Source organism: Notothenia rossii, assembly GCF_949606895.1.
Source record: "Notothenia rossii genome assembly, chromosome: 5".
Classification (NCBI taxonomy): Eukaryota; Metazoa; Chordata; class Actinopteri; order Perciformes; family Nototheniidae; genus Notothenia; species Notothenia rossii.
Window position 1 is genome coordinate 52,616,812 of NC_136903.1, and position 14,884 is coordinate 52,631,695.

The 14,884-nt window shown below is 39.6% G+C and overlaps 1 protein-coding gene across 3 annotated transcripts in view; it reads left to right on the forward strand.

Moving 5' to 3' along the window:
- LOC307039302 (copine-9-like) overlaps positions 1 to 14,884 on the forward strand; it is a 313,745-nt gene that overhangs the window by 206,691 nt on the left and 92,170 nt on the right. For all 3 annotated transcript variants that reach the window (XM_079681211.1, XM_079681212.1, XM_079681213.1), the window contains exons 7-8: positions 13,561 to 13,624; positions 14,466 to 14,569. In XM_079681211.1, the coding sequence (XP_079537337.1) occupies positions 13,561 to 13,624; positions 14,466 to 14,569 (168 nt within the window). The remainder of the gene's footprint in view (positions 1 to 13,560; positions 13,625 to 14,465; positions 14,570 to 14,884) is intronic.

Consider the following 14,884-nt stretch of genomic DNA (forward strand, 5'->3'; position numbering starts at 1 on the left):
GAAGCGGTTTTTCAGACGATACAGCTCGTATCTCATCTGTCAAACCTGTTTTTTTTAATTATCAACTGGAAGAAGAGCTGTCCTCTTCCCTCCCAGACATTAACTGGGAGTGGAATTGAACTCAGCCCGCATGAGAGCGCGACTCTCACAGCAGAGAATGGAGAAAGTGACAGCTCTCCTGCGGTGCAGCTGTTAATCCAAGGGCTGCGCCTATACTCATAGAAGCTGGGTTACAGTAAGTAACCCCAGTTCTGTAATGATGGCTGTCACTGCTAATGTTCAATCCCCTGTAATTATACTTCCTCTGTAATTTAGAATAACCTAATCAGGGAGTGATAAGCAGATTTTTTAGCCTTGTTTACTGTTTGTGTAGTTAAACCTCCACTTTTATTAAAAACAGTTTGAAATATTGAAAAGGTCTGCTATTGTATGGTTAGTGTATTAGTTAAATATTCCTTTATTCCATTAAACATAGCTGTGTAGCTTCTCTAATACTGAAACAAATGCACATTTAAGCTTGGGAAGACGTAATTGAGCATGATCCAAGACACTGCTCTATTATTCCACTGTTTTTAAGCGTAGAAGCGTAGAGGACTTTCAATACTATTGCTCTGTCCTTGCCTAGCAAACCAAATATCAGAAGTAAACAATTCAAAATGAAATTGAATATGTTTTGACTAGCAACAAGACACTTTTTGTGAACATGCACTTGTTGTATCCTGAAAAGAAGTCCCTTCTGTGCTTCTCACTTAACGTTAGTCTGATTCACATTCCCTCCATTCCCAAACCACTTCCCTTCTCTCCTCGCTGCTTCCCTCCGTCCTCCGCTCTCTGGAGAACATGAAAGCTTTTCATCAGAGAGTGTAATTGACTGAGCTGCCACCCTGTCTTCCCCATCAGTGGGTGACAGGAGGGAAAGGGACGGAAGTTGTGTGTGTTTGGAAGAGGCCAGCGTTACCATTTACCCTTCCCCCCTTCTACGCATATCCCCTGCCCTGTAATCCAAATTAACATCAGCGCTCCCATGTAGAAAGCCCCATGGGGAGGGATACTTTGACAGAGGGACAACCTCACACACTGTCATAATATGGACCTGGACACACACTTGTGATGCTGTACACTCATAGCTGCATGCATATTCATGTGTGCACACACTCAAACACCAATATACTCTTGCATCTCTCCTTCATGTTCACTTCTCAATGAGCAGCAGTAAATCGGTGTTGCCGGGCAGAATGGTTTTAGTCTTCTTGTGATTTGCTAGTTCTAAATGTATCTGTTTCCTGTTCATCCAGTCATTTTAATGTATATACTTTGACAATGGGTTTGGAGAAGAATAAATCAAAGTAAAAAAATATGAGGATACAATGTTCAAATGTAAAAGAAAGTTGTGACGCCTTTCAGTTTGAGGTTTAATCTACTGCAGCCGAGCAAACACTGAGTTTAAAGAACACTTGTGCTTCAGAGAGATTCAGAGGACCTGCAGGCACTTACAATAACTAAAAATAAGACATTTAAGTTGTACAGCAGTAAGCCATGGATGATGTGAATATTTTAATGGCTGTAGAATAATTACACCATCCATGTTTAGTTTGGTTCCCTAAGGGGTTAAGAGTTGGTCAGTGTTAATGTGCTCTGCAAAGCATTCTCTGTTTTATACTGTGGCTGTCAATGTCAACATTAAACTATGATATATTTTTTTTCTACTGTAGTTAGCGGGGAGCTAACAGATATAGCGACTGGTCTCCTCGGCCATGAACACAGCTTACATGTATTGGCACAACAAAAAGACTCAACAACCAGTACGCCGCATCAAAAAAGACAGCAGCCTGTTTTCTTAATCACAAAGGATTCGCTAGCTAAGTTAACAAGCTATCAGCAGTAGTAGCATTTGCGATCAGGGACTGAACATCTACTTGACATAGTATATTATTTAATATACATTAACTTTACATTACTCAGTAAGCATATAACAAATATACTGTTGTAAATACGTTTTACATGTGTTGATTTGGTTTTATTGCTAAGCTTAATTGATTGCTTTAGCTAACAGCTAACATCGGGCGGCTGCGACTCAGGGGTGGCATGGTTATCCAGGTGACTTGATGTAAATGAGGTCATACTTATTATTGTAATTAATAATTGTATTAAATATAATGACAAATAAATAGTTTTCATAGGTGTTAACACCTATTTAGGTTTTTATAAATATGAATAGATGGATTATTTGTTATTGTCATGAATACATGTTACCAATCAGACTTGCTCTAACCCCAACCTAACATCAGATACATGTATCAAACTAGTGCCGATGCTCTGTTTTTATATGTCACTTTGACCTCTATTTTATTTTGGTGCTCATCAAAATTAATATGGTGATGCTGCTGTCGTGACCTGGTTTTCGCTAAAATGCTTTTTAAAATCTTACTGGGACTATCTGGGGAGGAATGAAGGCAATAAATGAATGTAAATTCTCTCATGATGATTAAAAGTAGAATATCTTAGCTTATTGAAGCATAGTACATCAGTAATATGATAACTTTAGTGTAGAAAAAGGAGTCATACAACCCTTTAGAAAATAATGTTAAGAGAAGAGCCAAAGTCAAAGTTATCTTTTAAACACTATAACAGTTTCCCTCAAAACTAAAGTAAAACTTCAAGTTGTACTTTATTCAAAGTACAACTGTATTCCATTGTTAATGATCTGCTGTGTGATGTCTTTATATTAATTATTAAAATAATTGTATATTTGCCAAATTAATTTTAAGTGTCATTGAAATGATTTGAGCAGCTTAGGTCTAAAAGTCTTAAGACGCATTGAGTCGGGCCCGGCGCCACGAGGGGGCAAAAGGGGGCATTGCCCCCTCAGTTTTATTATTTGCCCCCTCACTTTGAGCATCATTCATCCATCAAAAAGTACAATAAATGTCATAATTATTAAATAACTTAAAATAATTGTTTTCCACAATACACGTTACTATGTTTAGATCAGATATGTGGGCAGGCAGTCAAGCAACGTGTAAAAAACCTCAACCCCAAGTGAGCTAGTCTTAATGTTAGCGTGTGTGCTTAGCTGTAAACACAGTCGGATGGGTGACCAAAACGTCCCCGTTTCCGGGCAGAGTCCCCGTTTTCGGTGGCTGTTACCCGGTTGAAACTCCCGAAAATGTTCCCGTTTTTGAACGTGCGTTAAAAAAAATAGAGCAAGGTGAAATCAAATGTTCCATGTTAGTAAAAACAGAGTAACAGTGTTGTGCCTGTTTGTAGCGTTAGCTTATTTCTTCTTCTACTACTTCTTCTTCTTCTTCTTCTTTTGTCTTTATTGGCGAATCGCTTCCCCTTGGAGCATATATCGCCACCTACTGTTGATTTATTAAATGTTCATATTAAATCCTTGTCCTCAGACCAGTGTTTTTGAGGAACTTGAAGATCAGCTTGTTTGCTTAATTTCTTGATTTACTTTCGTATATTGACTTGAAATCCATGTTGTTTGACATCAACAAAAAATAAGACAAACAACTACAGATAGCACCACACGTGATGGTTACTTGTTATTATTTAGGGCTATATTGATCAGGTTTTTGCCAAAGCGAGCCCTTTTACTAGAATAATAATATGTTATGTATTATATCAACCATATTGGTACAATGAGCGAAATCTCGTGACGGATTTTGGAACACTGATTTGATTTTTCTCATGGCAGTTAGACTCTAGAGACAAACCAGGGGACTTTATTTTTAATCTGTGTCTGTCCATTTGGTGTAGTATTTGATCCAATATTACATTTGGTTTATATATTAGTCACTTTCTTATGAAATGCCAGGTTTTAGGCCTTGATTTGAACATTCAATCCTGAAAATAAAAAATCAACCAGATTAATGTTTATTTAATCCTGTCTTGACTAGAGGTAAGTAAATCTGTATAGGAAGACGAGTTAAGGGATAGAGGAGAAAAGGTTATGGTATAATTACAGAGCCTGTCCATTTATAAATTGAGGAAATCAATGCTAGTCTGTTAAACAAAGTTCGGCCATCTAATAATGTACTATCTAATATTAAAGATCAGAGGAAAAGAACAGAACAACAGAGGTAAATCCAGAATAACAAATAAAGAAGCAAAGAGATTGTAGAGCAGTGAGAAGGAAAAAAGCTTGGTGTGTCAATTCATTACATTGCCAGTATTTTCCGTTGTTGTGAAAAAAAAATTGCCCCCTCGGATTTTTTAACAGCCCCCTCAGTCATTTCATTCTGGAGCCGGGCCTGCACTGAGTTCAGTTTCCTCAGATAAAAGCCTGTATTTCTTTGTCATAAAGCCATGGGTCTGATTAAAAAACAAGTATTGAATATGTTTTGTGACCTGCACTTCAATTTAAAGTTATTTAAAAGTACTTTAATTATTTTGGGAAGCTGAAACAAGTCGTACTTTCCTTGGGAACCTGGTACTCCCAGTCTCACAAAAAAACGTCTAATAACTACGTTGGTCCACAACGTAGGACGTAGTATTTCTACAAAAACGCCTCTGAAATTGTAAGATCCCTACATTTTTTTTCAGCATTCATTCCAATGGCTGGTGTCTATGTCACGTGATCTTCACATTTCTCCCTGCAGAAAAAAAAAACATGGCCGAACTTCGTTTTATTCTCGGTGTAAAATGCCTATTTTAAAGTTAGTTAGGCCATTAAAATGCGTTTTGATGTCATTTGATGCGAGAAATTAGTTGTTATTTCAGATTATGTGTGCAGTGGATGTTATTATAAAGATTACTTCAGGAAATTGTGTCTATACAACGTTTTCATTGTTACCAAGGTGGTTGCTAGGGACGCTGCTATCGATCCTATTTCTGTTATGTTGTGTAAAATGGTGTTATCTTTATTGCTACCCCCTTCCCCGTCAATGTTGGTCCAGAGCGCAAACGTATTAGTTTAACAAAATCCGCAATTGTGGCAGAGTGTGGTGCCGAGAGATGGGAGTCGGAGGCGGGGTATCAAAGGTACAAGCTAGACTTTTATTTAGCATCTCAAAAACAGACCGGCGGAGACAGGAAGTCCGGCTCACTAAAATGTCCGTGCAGAACAATACCCTAACCCATAGATCCGTGGGTGAATAATGTCAATCACCACAATAGATACGTTATTTTCCCCTGTGCAATTCTCAATTTACTCAACAATAACACATAATTATCCTTGTGTTTATTTATTTGTTTGATAAATAAACAAAAGTTGGAGTCCGTCAGGACCAAGGGTCTGAACAGCTCATTTGCTTTACAGAATATTACACCCGGAAGTAAGTATTCTCTCCGCTTCGCTTGGCAAACCCCGTGATAGTCCTCAAGCTCTGTGATTGGGGAGTGTGCTCCGAGGGTTACGCCGAGCGCCGAACAGCACTTTGAAATGGGATGGAACCACGACAGACTGTCCAAAACTGTATATAATGACTATTTTGCACATCCCTTTCAAGATCTCAAGATTTTCTAAGGCTTATTGACATATATACACAAACGGTGTAGTTATGCAATGAATGAAAAACTTTGTGTATACCTCCAGCAATGTTAACTATGTTGAAGCACTTATTTTAACTGATATTATACATAGGTATTATAAGATGTATGTAGATAGTATAAGAAATGTGCAGAATATGACAGTTTAATGGTGGAGGTATACACACATATTGATAGATGTCTTGTGATGCACTGTTGAGGAACCTGCGACCCGAGTTTTTCATCTCCGGCCTTGTCAGGTATTGGACAATCAATAAATAAAGAACACAGAATTATTAAATATGAAACACAGAATTTGTGTGATTATACTAAATGATTTACAAATTAACACCACTGCATATTCACAACTGTTACACATGCTGATGTAACGCAAATGTTTCCAACTTGGGATCAATAAAGTATATCTTATCTTAAGATGATCGATGGCTACGCCATATTTGCAAAATGTGCCTCTGAACCTTGACAAGTGCATGTTTCAGGCTTATCAATTAACAACAGGAGGGGTCACAGACATAAGACCAGCTGTTAAATAAAGCTCTTCTGACCTTAGCTGGCATGTGGGTATATATTAATGCTGCCCATTATGGGCACAAGCAATTTTCACCCATTTATTAATTATATGTTTTAAATTTGAGTGTTTCCTATCCCCTAAATCTCCAGGGATGTACACAGTTTAATACTGGCAACTTCTTATTATGGGAAATATGAAAACGTCTTTTAAAATTACAACTCCCAGTAGAGACGTGCCATAGATAGAGAACATGTTGCGAAACACAATAGCCAGCATGTGTCGTTCTGGGGACGGAGTGCGGGAGGGGGGGACGGGGTGTTTTTGCTAAATAAAAGTCTACCTTGTACCTTTGATACCCCGCCTCCGACTCCCATCTCTCGGCACCACACTATGCCACAATTGCGGATTTTGTTAAACTAATACGTTTGCGCTGTGGACCAACATTGACGGGGAAGGGGGTAGCAATAAAGATAACACCATTTTACACAACATAACAGAAATAATATCGATAGCAGCGTCCCTAGCAACCACCTTGGTAACAATGAAAACGTTGTATAGACACAATTTCCTGAAGTAATCTTCATAATAACTAGCAAACTAAAGATCATGTACATCCACTGCACACATAATCTGAAATAACAACTCATATTTCTCGCATCAAATGACATTAAAACGCATTTTAATGGCCAAACTAACTTTAAAATAGGCCTTTTCCACCGAGAATAAAACGAAGTTCGGCCATGTTTTTTTTTTCTGCAGGGAGAAATGTGAAAATCACGTGACATAGACGCCAGCCATAGAGAACCGCAGTGACGCGTCGTAAAACCCGGAAGTAAGTTAGCATTTTTAGCACTTCCGGTTCCTTCCTCAAAAAGCAATGCATTTTTTCCATAGGGTTTTGGAAAATAGCTGGAAATAAGGTCTGTGGTTGACACAAATTTAAGAGGTAATTGACGTTTTGTTCTACGACATTAAATACATCAGCAGTGACCCAACTGGGGATTTTTGAAGAGTTTACGTGTCTGAAAAACGATGGTTGTTGCCGAATGGCTGAATAGGACTACAGAAATTATCGAGGCCGTTGTACGTCATTACGCCGAACAAGTAAACACTCCCGCTAAGTTTGTTTTCCCCTGTGTTCTGCTTGAAAGCAAGTACCTGCCTATCTTTAGTATCTGTATATCTATATCTGACCATTAGAATCTGTATTTTTGAAATTGTCGTTTTTAACACCGTAGTTTTACAAATTATAGAATAATTAATTACCAGTGTTTTCCAATTTTACTCTGCAGTTCGTTTCGTTGGCTAACGTTAGCTAAAGCTAGCGCTACTAGTTAGCTACGCAATGGTTTTTTGCTTTGCTCCGGGTTGCAGCCACAGGTCTTCGCATGAAACGTGCTTGTTCTATCGTTTCCCGGCCAATGTTTTCCAAAGGAGAATCTGGATTCGTGCCATGAGGTAAGCTGACGTTACATTTTTGTCCATGTCACGGTGAAATGTAAATAATGGGTAGTGACTGTATCGCCGTTATAGAGATGGCGCTGCTGAAAAGACCGCAACATAAGTAAAGATAATGAATACATCCTATTAAAACCTGTGTGGCTTATATGATAAGTCTTATTAGTACAAGCAGCATAACGTTTCACCATGTAACTAAAGATTGTAGTCAGGGAAATCAGTTTGACATATTGAACTAATAACAAATCACCTCTGGCTGGCAGAGAACCCTCTGCTCCATAGCTTCTCTTGGACGTAAAATCACATGTACATTTTACATTTATATTCAATTTAATATTCCATCCCTCACATACTTTTGTATATATAATAACTTATATTTTGTTTTTCTTGTTATGCTGCTGCAACAAAAACATTTCCCAAATTGGGATCAATACAGTAATATCTTATCTTAATTAATTAAGAAATATAACTATTATAATTAGTGTAGCAGCTGACACCTATTTTCAATATGGATTAATCTACCATTTATTTCTTTAGTTAAAAATGTCAAAATAGTGAAAATGTTCACGAGACTTATCAAAGTGCAAGGTTATATCTTTAGATGTTTTGTTTTAGCCTATGTACTGTATGTCTTAATGCTCTTACAGTATATGTGACGGTGTGACTTCCATGAAACTATATTTTATATCTTCCCAACAGACGAGCTGACAGGAAACCTAACACTCTAACAACCACAACATTGCAAAGGCGAGTAAATGTAAATTAAAAACAATTCACAATTTTTGTATTTCTTCTTCCTTGCAGTGAGGTGAAGCTGACCTTGCACTTGGTGCCAGTAAGGATGTTCCTCGCGCAGGCTGAATGTTTCTCCTTCCTTACTGACAAAGAAGCCCTTGATTTGCAATGCTTCACTAATTGTCATTTCCCTGGCTCCGTAGGGACACTTTACCTCCAGCACAGCGGAAGACCCTACCAGACCATCCGGAGATGCCCCCAACAATCCTGATAGGGAGAGCCACAAATCTGACTCATGGACCTGCATCTGAGTTGCAGTGGTGAATGCCCTGACGCCCTCACATTCATTCATAGTCCCCCACTGTACAGACAAAACACCATCAAGGGCCTTTTGTTGCCCTAGCACTCTGGCAATAAAGGAAGCAGTCACACGCTTTGACCTCAGGAAAGCTCCAAAGTTGCTGGCAGTCAACCTTCCTTTCCTGAACAAATGCCAGTTTGGGTTGGTTCGCTGACCAGTGGTAGCCACCTGAATTGCCCTCTGTTGCTCCTCAGACAATGCCATGCTTGCCACAATTGCCTCAGGTCCCTGATGCCCAACAGATTTGATAATTTCAGGAACAGTAAGTGTTTCCAAGCTGTAGTGTTCCTCTTCTGGCTCGGGGGAGAGAAGCCAAGAAATTCCTGAGAACCTGCCCCCGAGTCTGTCCCTCAGCCAGTCACGATTTTCGGAGGTGGGCTCTCTTGTCAGCGGGTTAAATTAGTTATTGGTTTCAACAGTCACATTAAAACAGTTACTAAATCAGCTTACTATCACCTAAAGAACATATCTAGGATTAAAAGACTAATGTCACAGCAGGATTTGGAAAAACGTGTCCATGCTTTTATCTTCAGTAGACTGGACTACTGCAATGGTGTCCTCACAGGTCTCACTAAAAAATCTATTAGAAAGCTGCAGCTGATTCAGAACACCGCTGCTCGAGTCCTTACTAACACTAAGAAAAAGGATCACATCACTCCTGTTCTGAAGTCTTTACTCTGGTTCCTCACTGACACTAAGAAATTGGATCACATCGCTCCAGTTCTGAAGTCTTTACACTGGCTTCCTGTGTGTCAAAGAATAGATTTCAAAAATACTGCTGCTGTTTATAAAGCACTGAATGGTTTAGGACCAAAATGCATTTCTGACCTCCTGCTAAATTATGAACCATCCAGATCTCTCAGGTCTTCACGGACTGGTCAGCTTTCTGTCCCCAGAGTCAGAACTAAACATGGTAAAGCAGCGTACAGTTATTATGCTCCAAATATCTGGAACAAACTCCCAGAAACCTGCAGGTCCACTGCAACTCTTACTACATTTAAATCCAGGCTGAAGATTTTTCTTTTTGTCGCTGCTCTTAATTGAACTATTCATATCTTAGACTGCACTGTAACTTTTATCCATGTATTTTTTCTTTTAATGTTTATTTTATTAGCTTTTCTTTTTAATGACTGATTTGAAATGCCATTTTCTTAATGTCTTTCATTTTTTGTAAAGCACTTTGAATTGCTTTTTGTTGAAAAGTGCTATATAAATAAACTTGCCTTGCCTAATAAAGATTTCATGTGACACATACAATTGATTTGTTGAGGGGAATTAATGTGAATAAATTAACTCGGTCTTAAAAGGTTAACGGTACTCTTGCTATCACTACTCACCGACACTATAAACCTTGTCCCTCATGCTAGCCCTGACAACACCGCTAAGCACACCTTCATCTAGGCTGCACTGTAACGTGTCCTGACTTGTAGTGGTTCTCTCCTCTATCTACACTCTTCTTGTCATCTTTGTAAAACGATATCAGACTGGTAATTAACACAGCCATGACTTCTAGTTGAATTCAGTGTGGCTAAAATGAAAAGCTTTGTTAAAATATGCAAGCACGCGAAAGTCAAATTCAGCTTTATTGTCAAAAATTCTACATGTGTTATACATCCAGAAATATTGAAATATCGTTTCCCACAGTGTGACATGTATACATAAAACAAAAAGGGCCTAGATAAACGTGGTATACATTAAACAAAACGGGCCTAGATAACCGGGGTATACAGTTTAAAATGTTAATATATTTAAAGTGTTCAAAGTGCAGTTTCAGTGCAAGTCAGTTGAAACGATCTTAAATTGGCGTGACGTTGAAGTCGTTCGACCCTGCTGCTGTACTGGCTTGTAGTTCGTTTATAGCATAACGTTAGCATTTCGCTTTTGGCGACTAGATTTATGATTCAAAAATTATAAAAGTAGGGTTGACATGTGGAGATTATCCGGCTGAACAAAACGTGATCCCTCTCTTAAATGTGTGTCAACCACAGACCTTATTTCGAGCTATTTTCCAAAATCCTATGGAGAATTTGCATTGGTTTTTCGCGAAGGAACCGGAAGAAGTTTACTTCCGGGTTTTACGACGCGTCACTGCGGTTCTCTATTGGAATGAATGGTGAAAAAAAACGTAGGGTTCTTACAATTTCAGAGGCGTTTTTGTAGAAATACTACGTCTTACGCAAGGCCGGATTAACCATATGGGTAACCTGGGCAAGTGTCCAGGGGCCCTTGAGCAAAGAGGGCCCTCAGTGACAAGATAAAAAAAAAGAAAAAATCTTTTTTTTTTTTTTTCTGGGCACAACCTCTCTCATCATGCATTGTTTTAAATGACACTCACTCTTCGCCATAAATAACACAGCTTTTCCATAGGGTCAAATTACTGTAGGTCTCTGTACTGTAGGTGTCACTATGTATGCGCTCAACTTTCTTACTACGTGGCGGCGGTGTGAAGCCGAATCACAGCCCCACCCTTGAGCAACCACACAATTTCACTACATATTTTACTTGTGTAACTCTCGGTGTTTGTGACAAATAGAACACCTCGTGTACTTGTACAGCCAGCCAGTCATATTTTGGCATTAAGTGGGGTGCTGTTCTGAGGTTTTGATTGATATTACCTAGGTCTTCTTGAGCCATACACTGTCTTGAGATCTTATCCATTGTATCTTTGTCTTGTGATTTTTGACCAACGTAGTTATTACACGTTTTTTTTTGTGAGACTGGGTTGGGTACTCGACTACATGCATTTTGCCATGTTGCTGTGTTTCCAGAGAGCAGCAGATCTCAATAAAAATGATGGCAAGAGCTACTAAAGTCAAAACACCTTTCATTAGTAGAGTATGGTGATTAGTAACATCAGAGGACATATACTATACATGTAGTGAACTATATTCTTTAAACTATTTATGACTTTGGCTACGAGGGAGTGAAGTCGGTTTTCAATCAGAAGGTTGTGGGTTGTCAATTTATCATTAGGCAAGAAACTTAACCCTGAGTGGCTCTCGACGGCTTGGCCAATGGTGTAAGAATGTGTTGTATGAATGTTAGCTTTCATGAGAAAAAAGTGGCATATTGCTCTGCATGAATGAGGTGTGAATGGGTGAATGATAAATGGTAGTATGTAAAGCGCTTTGAGGGTTCGTAGAGTTTGGATAAAGCGATATACAGTCCATTTAACATTTATTCATCAAAATACCAGTAAAACAGTATAGACGGATTGAAAAAGGAAAGGCTTCAAAACTTCTGGAGCCTACTTTTCCCATAATGCAGCTCCATCATGTGCTATTGGTCCCTGTGTGCCTGGTACGCACATCTTTCTGCACCACAGTTTGTAATGCCGGCTTTCCTTTTATCTTTAGACTTTAGAGTTTATCCATGCCCAAGCAGGGACAGACTCTACTTTCTCAGACTCAATAAAGCTCCTCCAGAGCCACACAAAGACATATTACAGAGTTTTCACAGCGGAATTCCTGTTACAAGAGTACACTTAAAAGAGAAAAATCATTGTAGTTCCCTGTAAATAGATTATTTAGGTATGTGTTACTTTCCACAGCTACCCACACATGGATGAATACATCCTTTGACCATCTCACACAGTAGTCACAGCCCCCCCCCCCCCCAATCAAAGACACTGTGCACCATCATCTATTACAGGCAGCCAAAGGAGCCAAGGAGCCATCAGATCCCCTGATCCACAGTGCATTTATCTCTAGTAGTGACAGGGATCCCCAGCACTGAGCGGTCAGGAGACCGAAGGCTTTCTGCCCACGTTCTCTGGTGAGAGCCCTGCTTACTCATGTGTACAAGTACTTGATTTATGTGGCCACAAGGAGGTTATATAATATGCATGTAACTCCAGAGACTCAGCTTTACATAACTCCACATCATCTGATGTTCCCAATAGATTTACTACAGCAGTGGAGTGACTGTTAGAGATGTCTGATGAAATAGAGCTCAATACTCTCTGAGGCACCGGAGGGACTTATTCTTTGGTTTAGTAAAAGTAGAAGCTTTCAAGTTTTCTGAACAGTCTACTTTTGGCAGTTTTCTTGACAACTGTAGTATTTGCAGATTTTTATAATGTATATAGTATCCTATTTTTTTATATGTATGTTGCAGATTGGTCTAATATAGAGTATTCTAACGATGCGGGAATGGCGAGCGACGTCCTCGGCCATTCCGCGGAGGGCGCACCGAGCCTCAGTCCGTGTGCATGAGGCAGCCACGGGCGTCTCCAAAAATCCCCGGCATTTCGAGAAAAACTGCGTTTTTTGCCGAGTTCGGTTCAGTCTCGGATACTTCGCGAGACTTATGTCAGGGTCACCAATGTAGTGCCGAGAGATAGGAGTCGGAGGCGGTGCATCGAAGGTGCAAAAGTTTATTGAGCAGATAAGTATATGTTGTCCGGTTGCAGTCCGGGAAGAGAAGAGGAAGAATCAAGGCACAATATATACAGTTAGTAACACAAATGTCTGGGCGGAAACAATACCCCTAACCTGTAGTTCCATGAGTGAATTATGTAATACAGTGGTCCCCACAATATCTAAGTTGTTCGTGCCCCAGCAGTTTGTAAATTGCAAAAACGGGAGATAAACGTTTTTTTTTTTGCCCCAAATGTTCTCAACCTAGTGTCTTCCTCATGGCTGGTCGATCCAGCTCCCAGAGTCCAACTATATATCTCACACAGCTGCTAATAACAGTAAAAGGCAACAAACACCCGAAAGGAGTGACATCAGTTTTGACCCTGCCTCCTACCACCTGCCTAAAGCAAACTCATGTCTGTCCACAATTCATAAAACAAAACTGATACAGACATATCATAACACCGCATAACAGAACAGCTTCAACGGGACGGACAAAATCCATGAGTTGTGTTGTAAGGTGGAGTGACTCGTAGAGCTACAAGGAATTATAAAGTGGATGATAAAGGCTTTCCAACTTTTTCAAGAGTTAGACTTGACCTGAAAACTATTAATGATCCCTCTCTATCTCTCTCTCTCAGTGGGATACCTGGGAAGAAATGTGGAAGCATCATCTTCACAGCCGAGGAGCTCAGTAACTGCAGGGTTAGTATCAGATCTCACACAAACACACACACACACACACACACACACACACACACACACACACACACACACACACACACACACACACACACACACACACACACACACACACACACACACACACACACACACACACACACACACACACACACACACACACACACAGTCACACACACACCCAGTCTTACAGTGCGCACCATGTTATTTGCAAACATATGAATTTGAATCCATGCCAGCAATGAATTGAGTACTGAAGAAGCAGTTTGCTTAAACTGAATTAGGTGTTATCTTTCACAGTGATTCTCCGTTCCTCCGTGCCTTCCGCTTGCGCCTCGGCATTATCAGTTATTATTTGTTCTCAACAAAGACAAATGTGTGAATTTAAAGTGTCACCAACCACGTACGTTTTTCTCTTAATGTTGGAGAGTTGACAGCTCTGGTAAACACACAATAACAGACACCTTACAGCAGGTGTTTCTTCTTCGCAAGTCTCAATAGCATCCACCTTCTTATCTAAATCCAGGGCTTCGGCCATTTTGAAACATACGTTGTTGCTTGTTTTTGTAGCTTTTTTGTGGGGAGTCACGAGCCAAAAGGTTAGAGCCGCTGCTCCAATCTTTAACAATGCACTGTAGTTTATAAGATTAGTAACATTATTTTTTCATGTAATATTATAATATGGAAAGTAACCATAAACTAGAGCTGTTAAAAAAGTAAAGTTGAGGACAAATATAGTTCAAGTCCTTTAAGCGTTCCAGCTAAAGTGTGAGTGAACTATTGTTTGTTTAATCTATAATTCAGTTTGTCTGAATTGAAACATGTTCTGTTTTTGTTCTCTCAGGACATCGCCACCATGCAGCTGTGTGCCAACAAACTGGATAAAAAAGATTTCTTCGGCAAGTCTGACCCTTTCCTCGTCTTCTACCGGAGCAACGAGGACGGAACGTACGTGTGTTTGTTTGTTTAAAGACATGAAGTCCCTTGTAGTGCACTCCCTCTGTTTGTCCTTCAGCAGATGTGTATGTGCCGCTCCTCTGTCACGACTCTTCCCCGTCACTGACAGATACTGAAACCTGTGCACAGAGTTCTCTATGTGATCCAGACCCAGGAGGCATTTGAGAGCCTGTTGCCCATCAGATGGAAGAAGAGTTAATAGATTTTCTTGACACTGAGACAGAATGCTCCAATCTGTACTTACTGTAGTGTATCCTTCAGTATTTGAAATCTTCAGTCAGGGATCAAAACCCTCTGTGAGCCTGT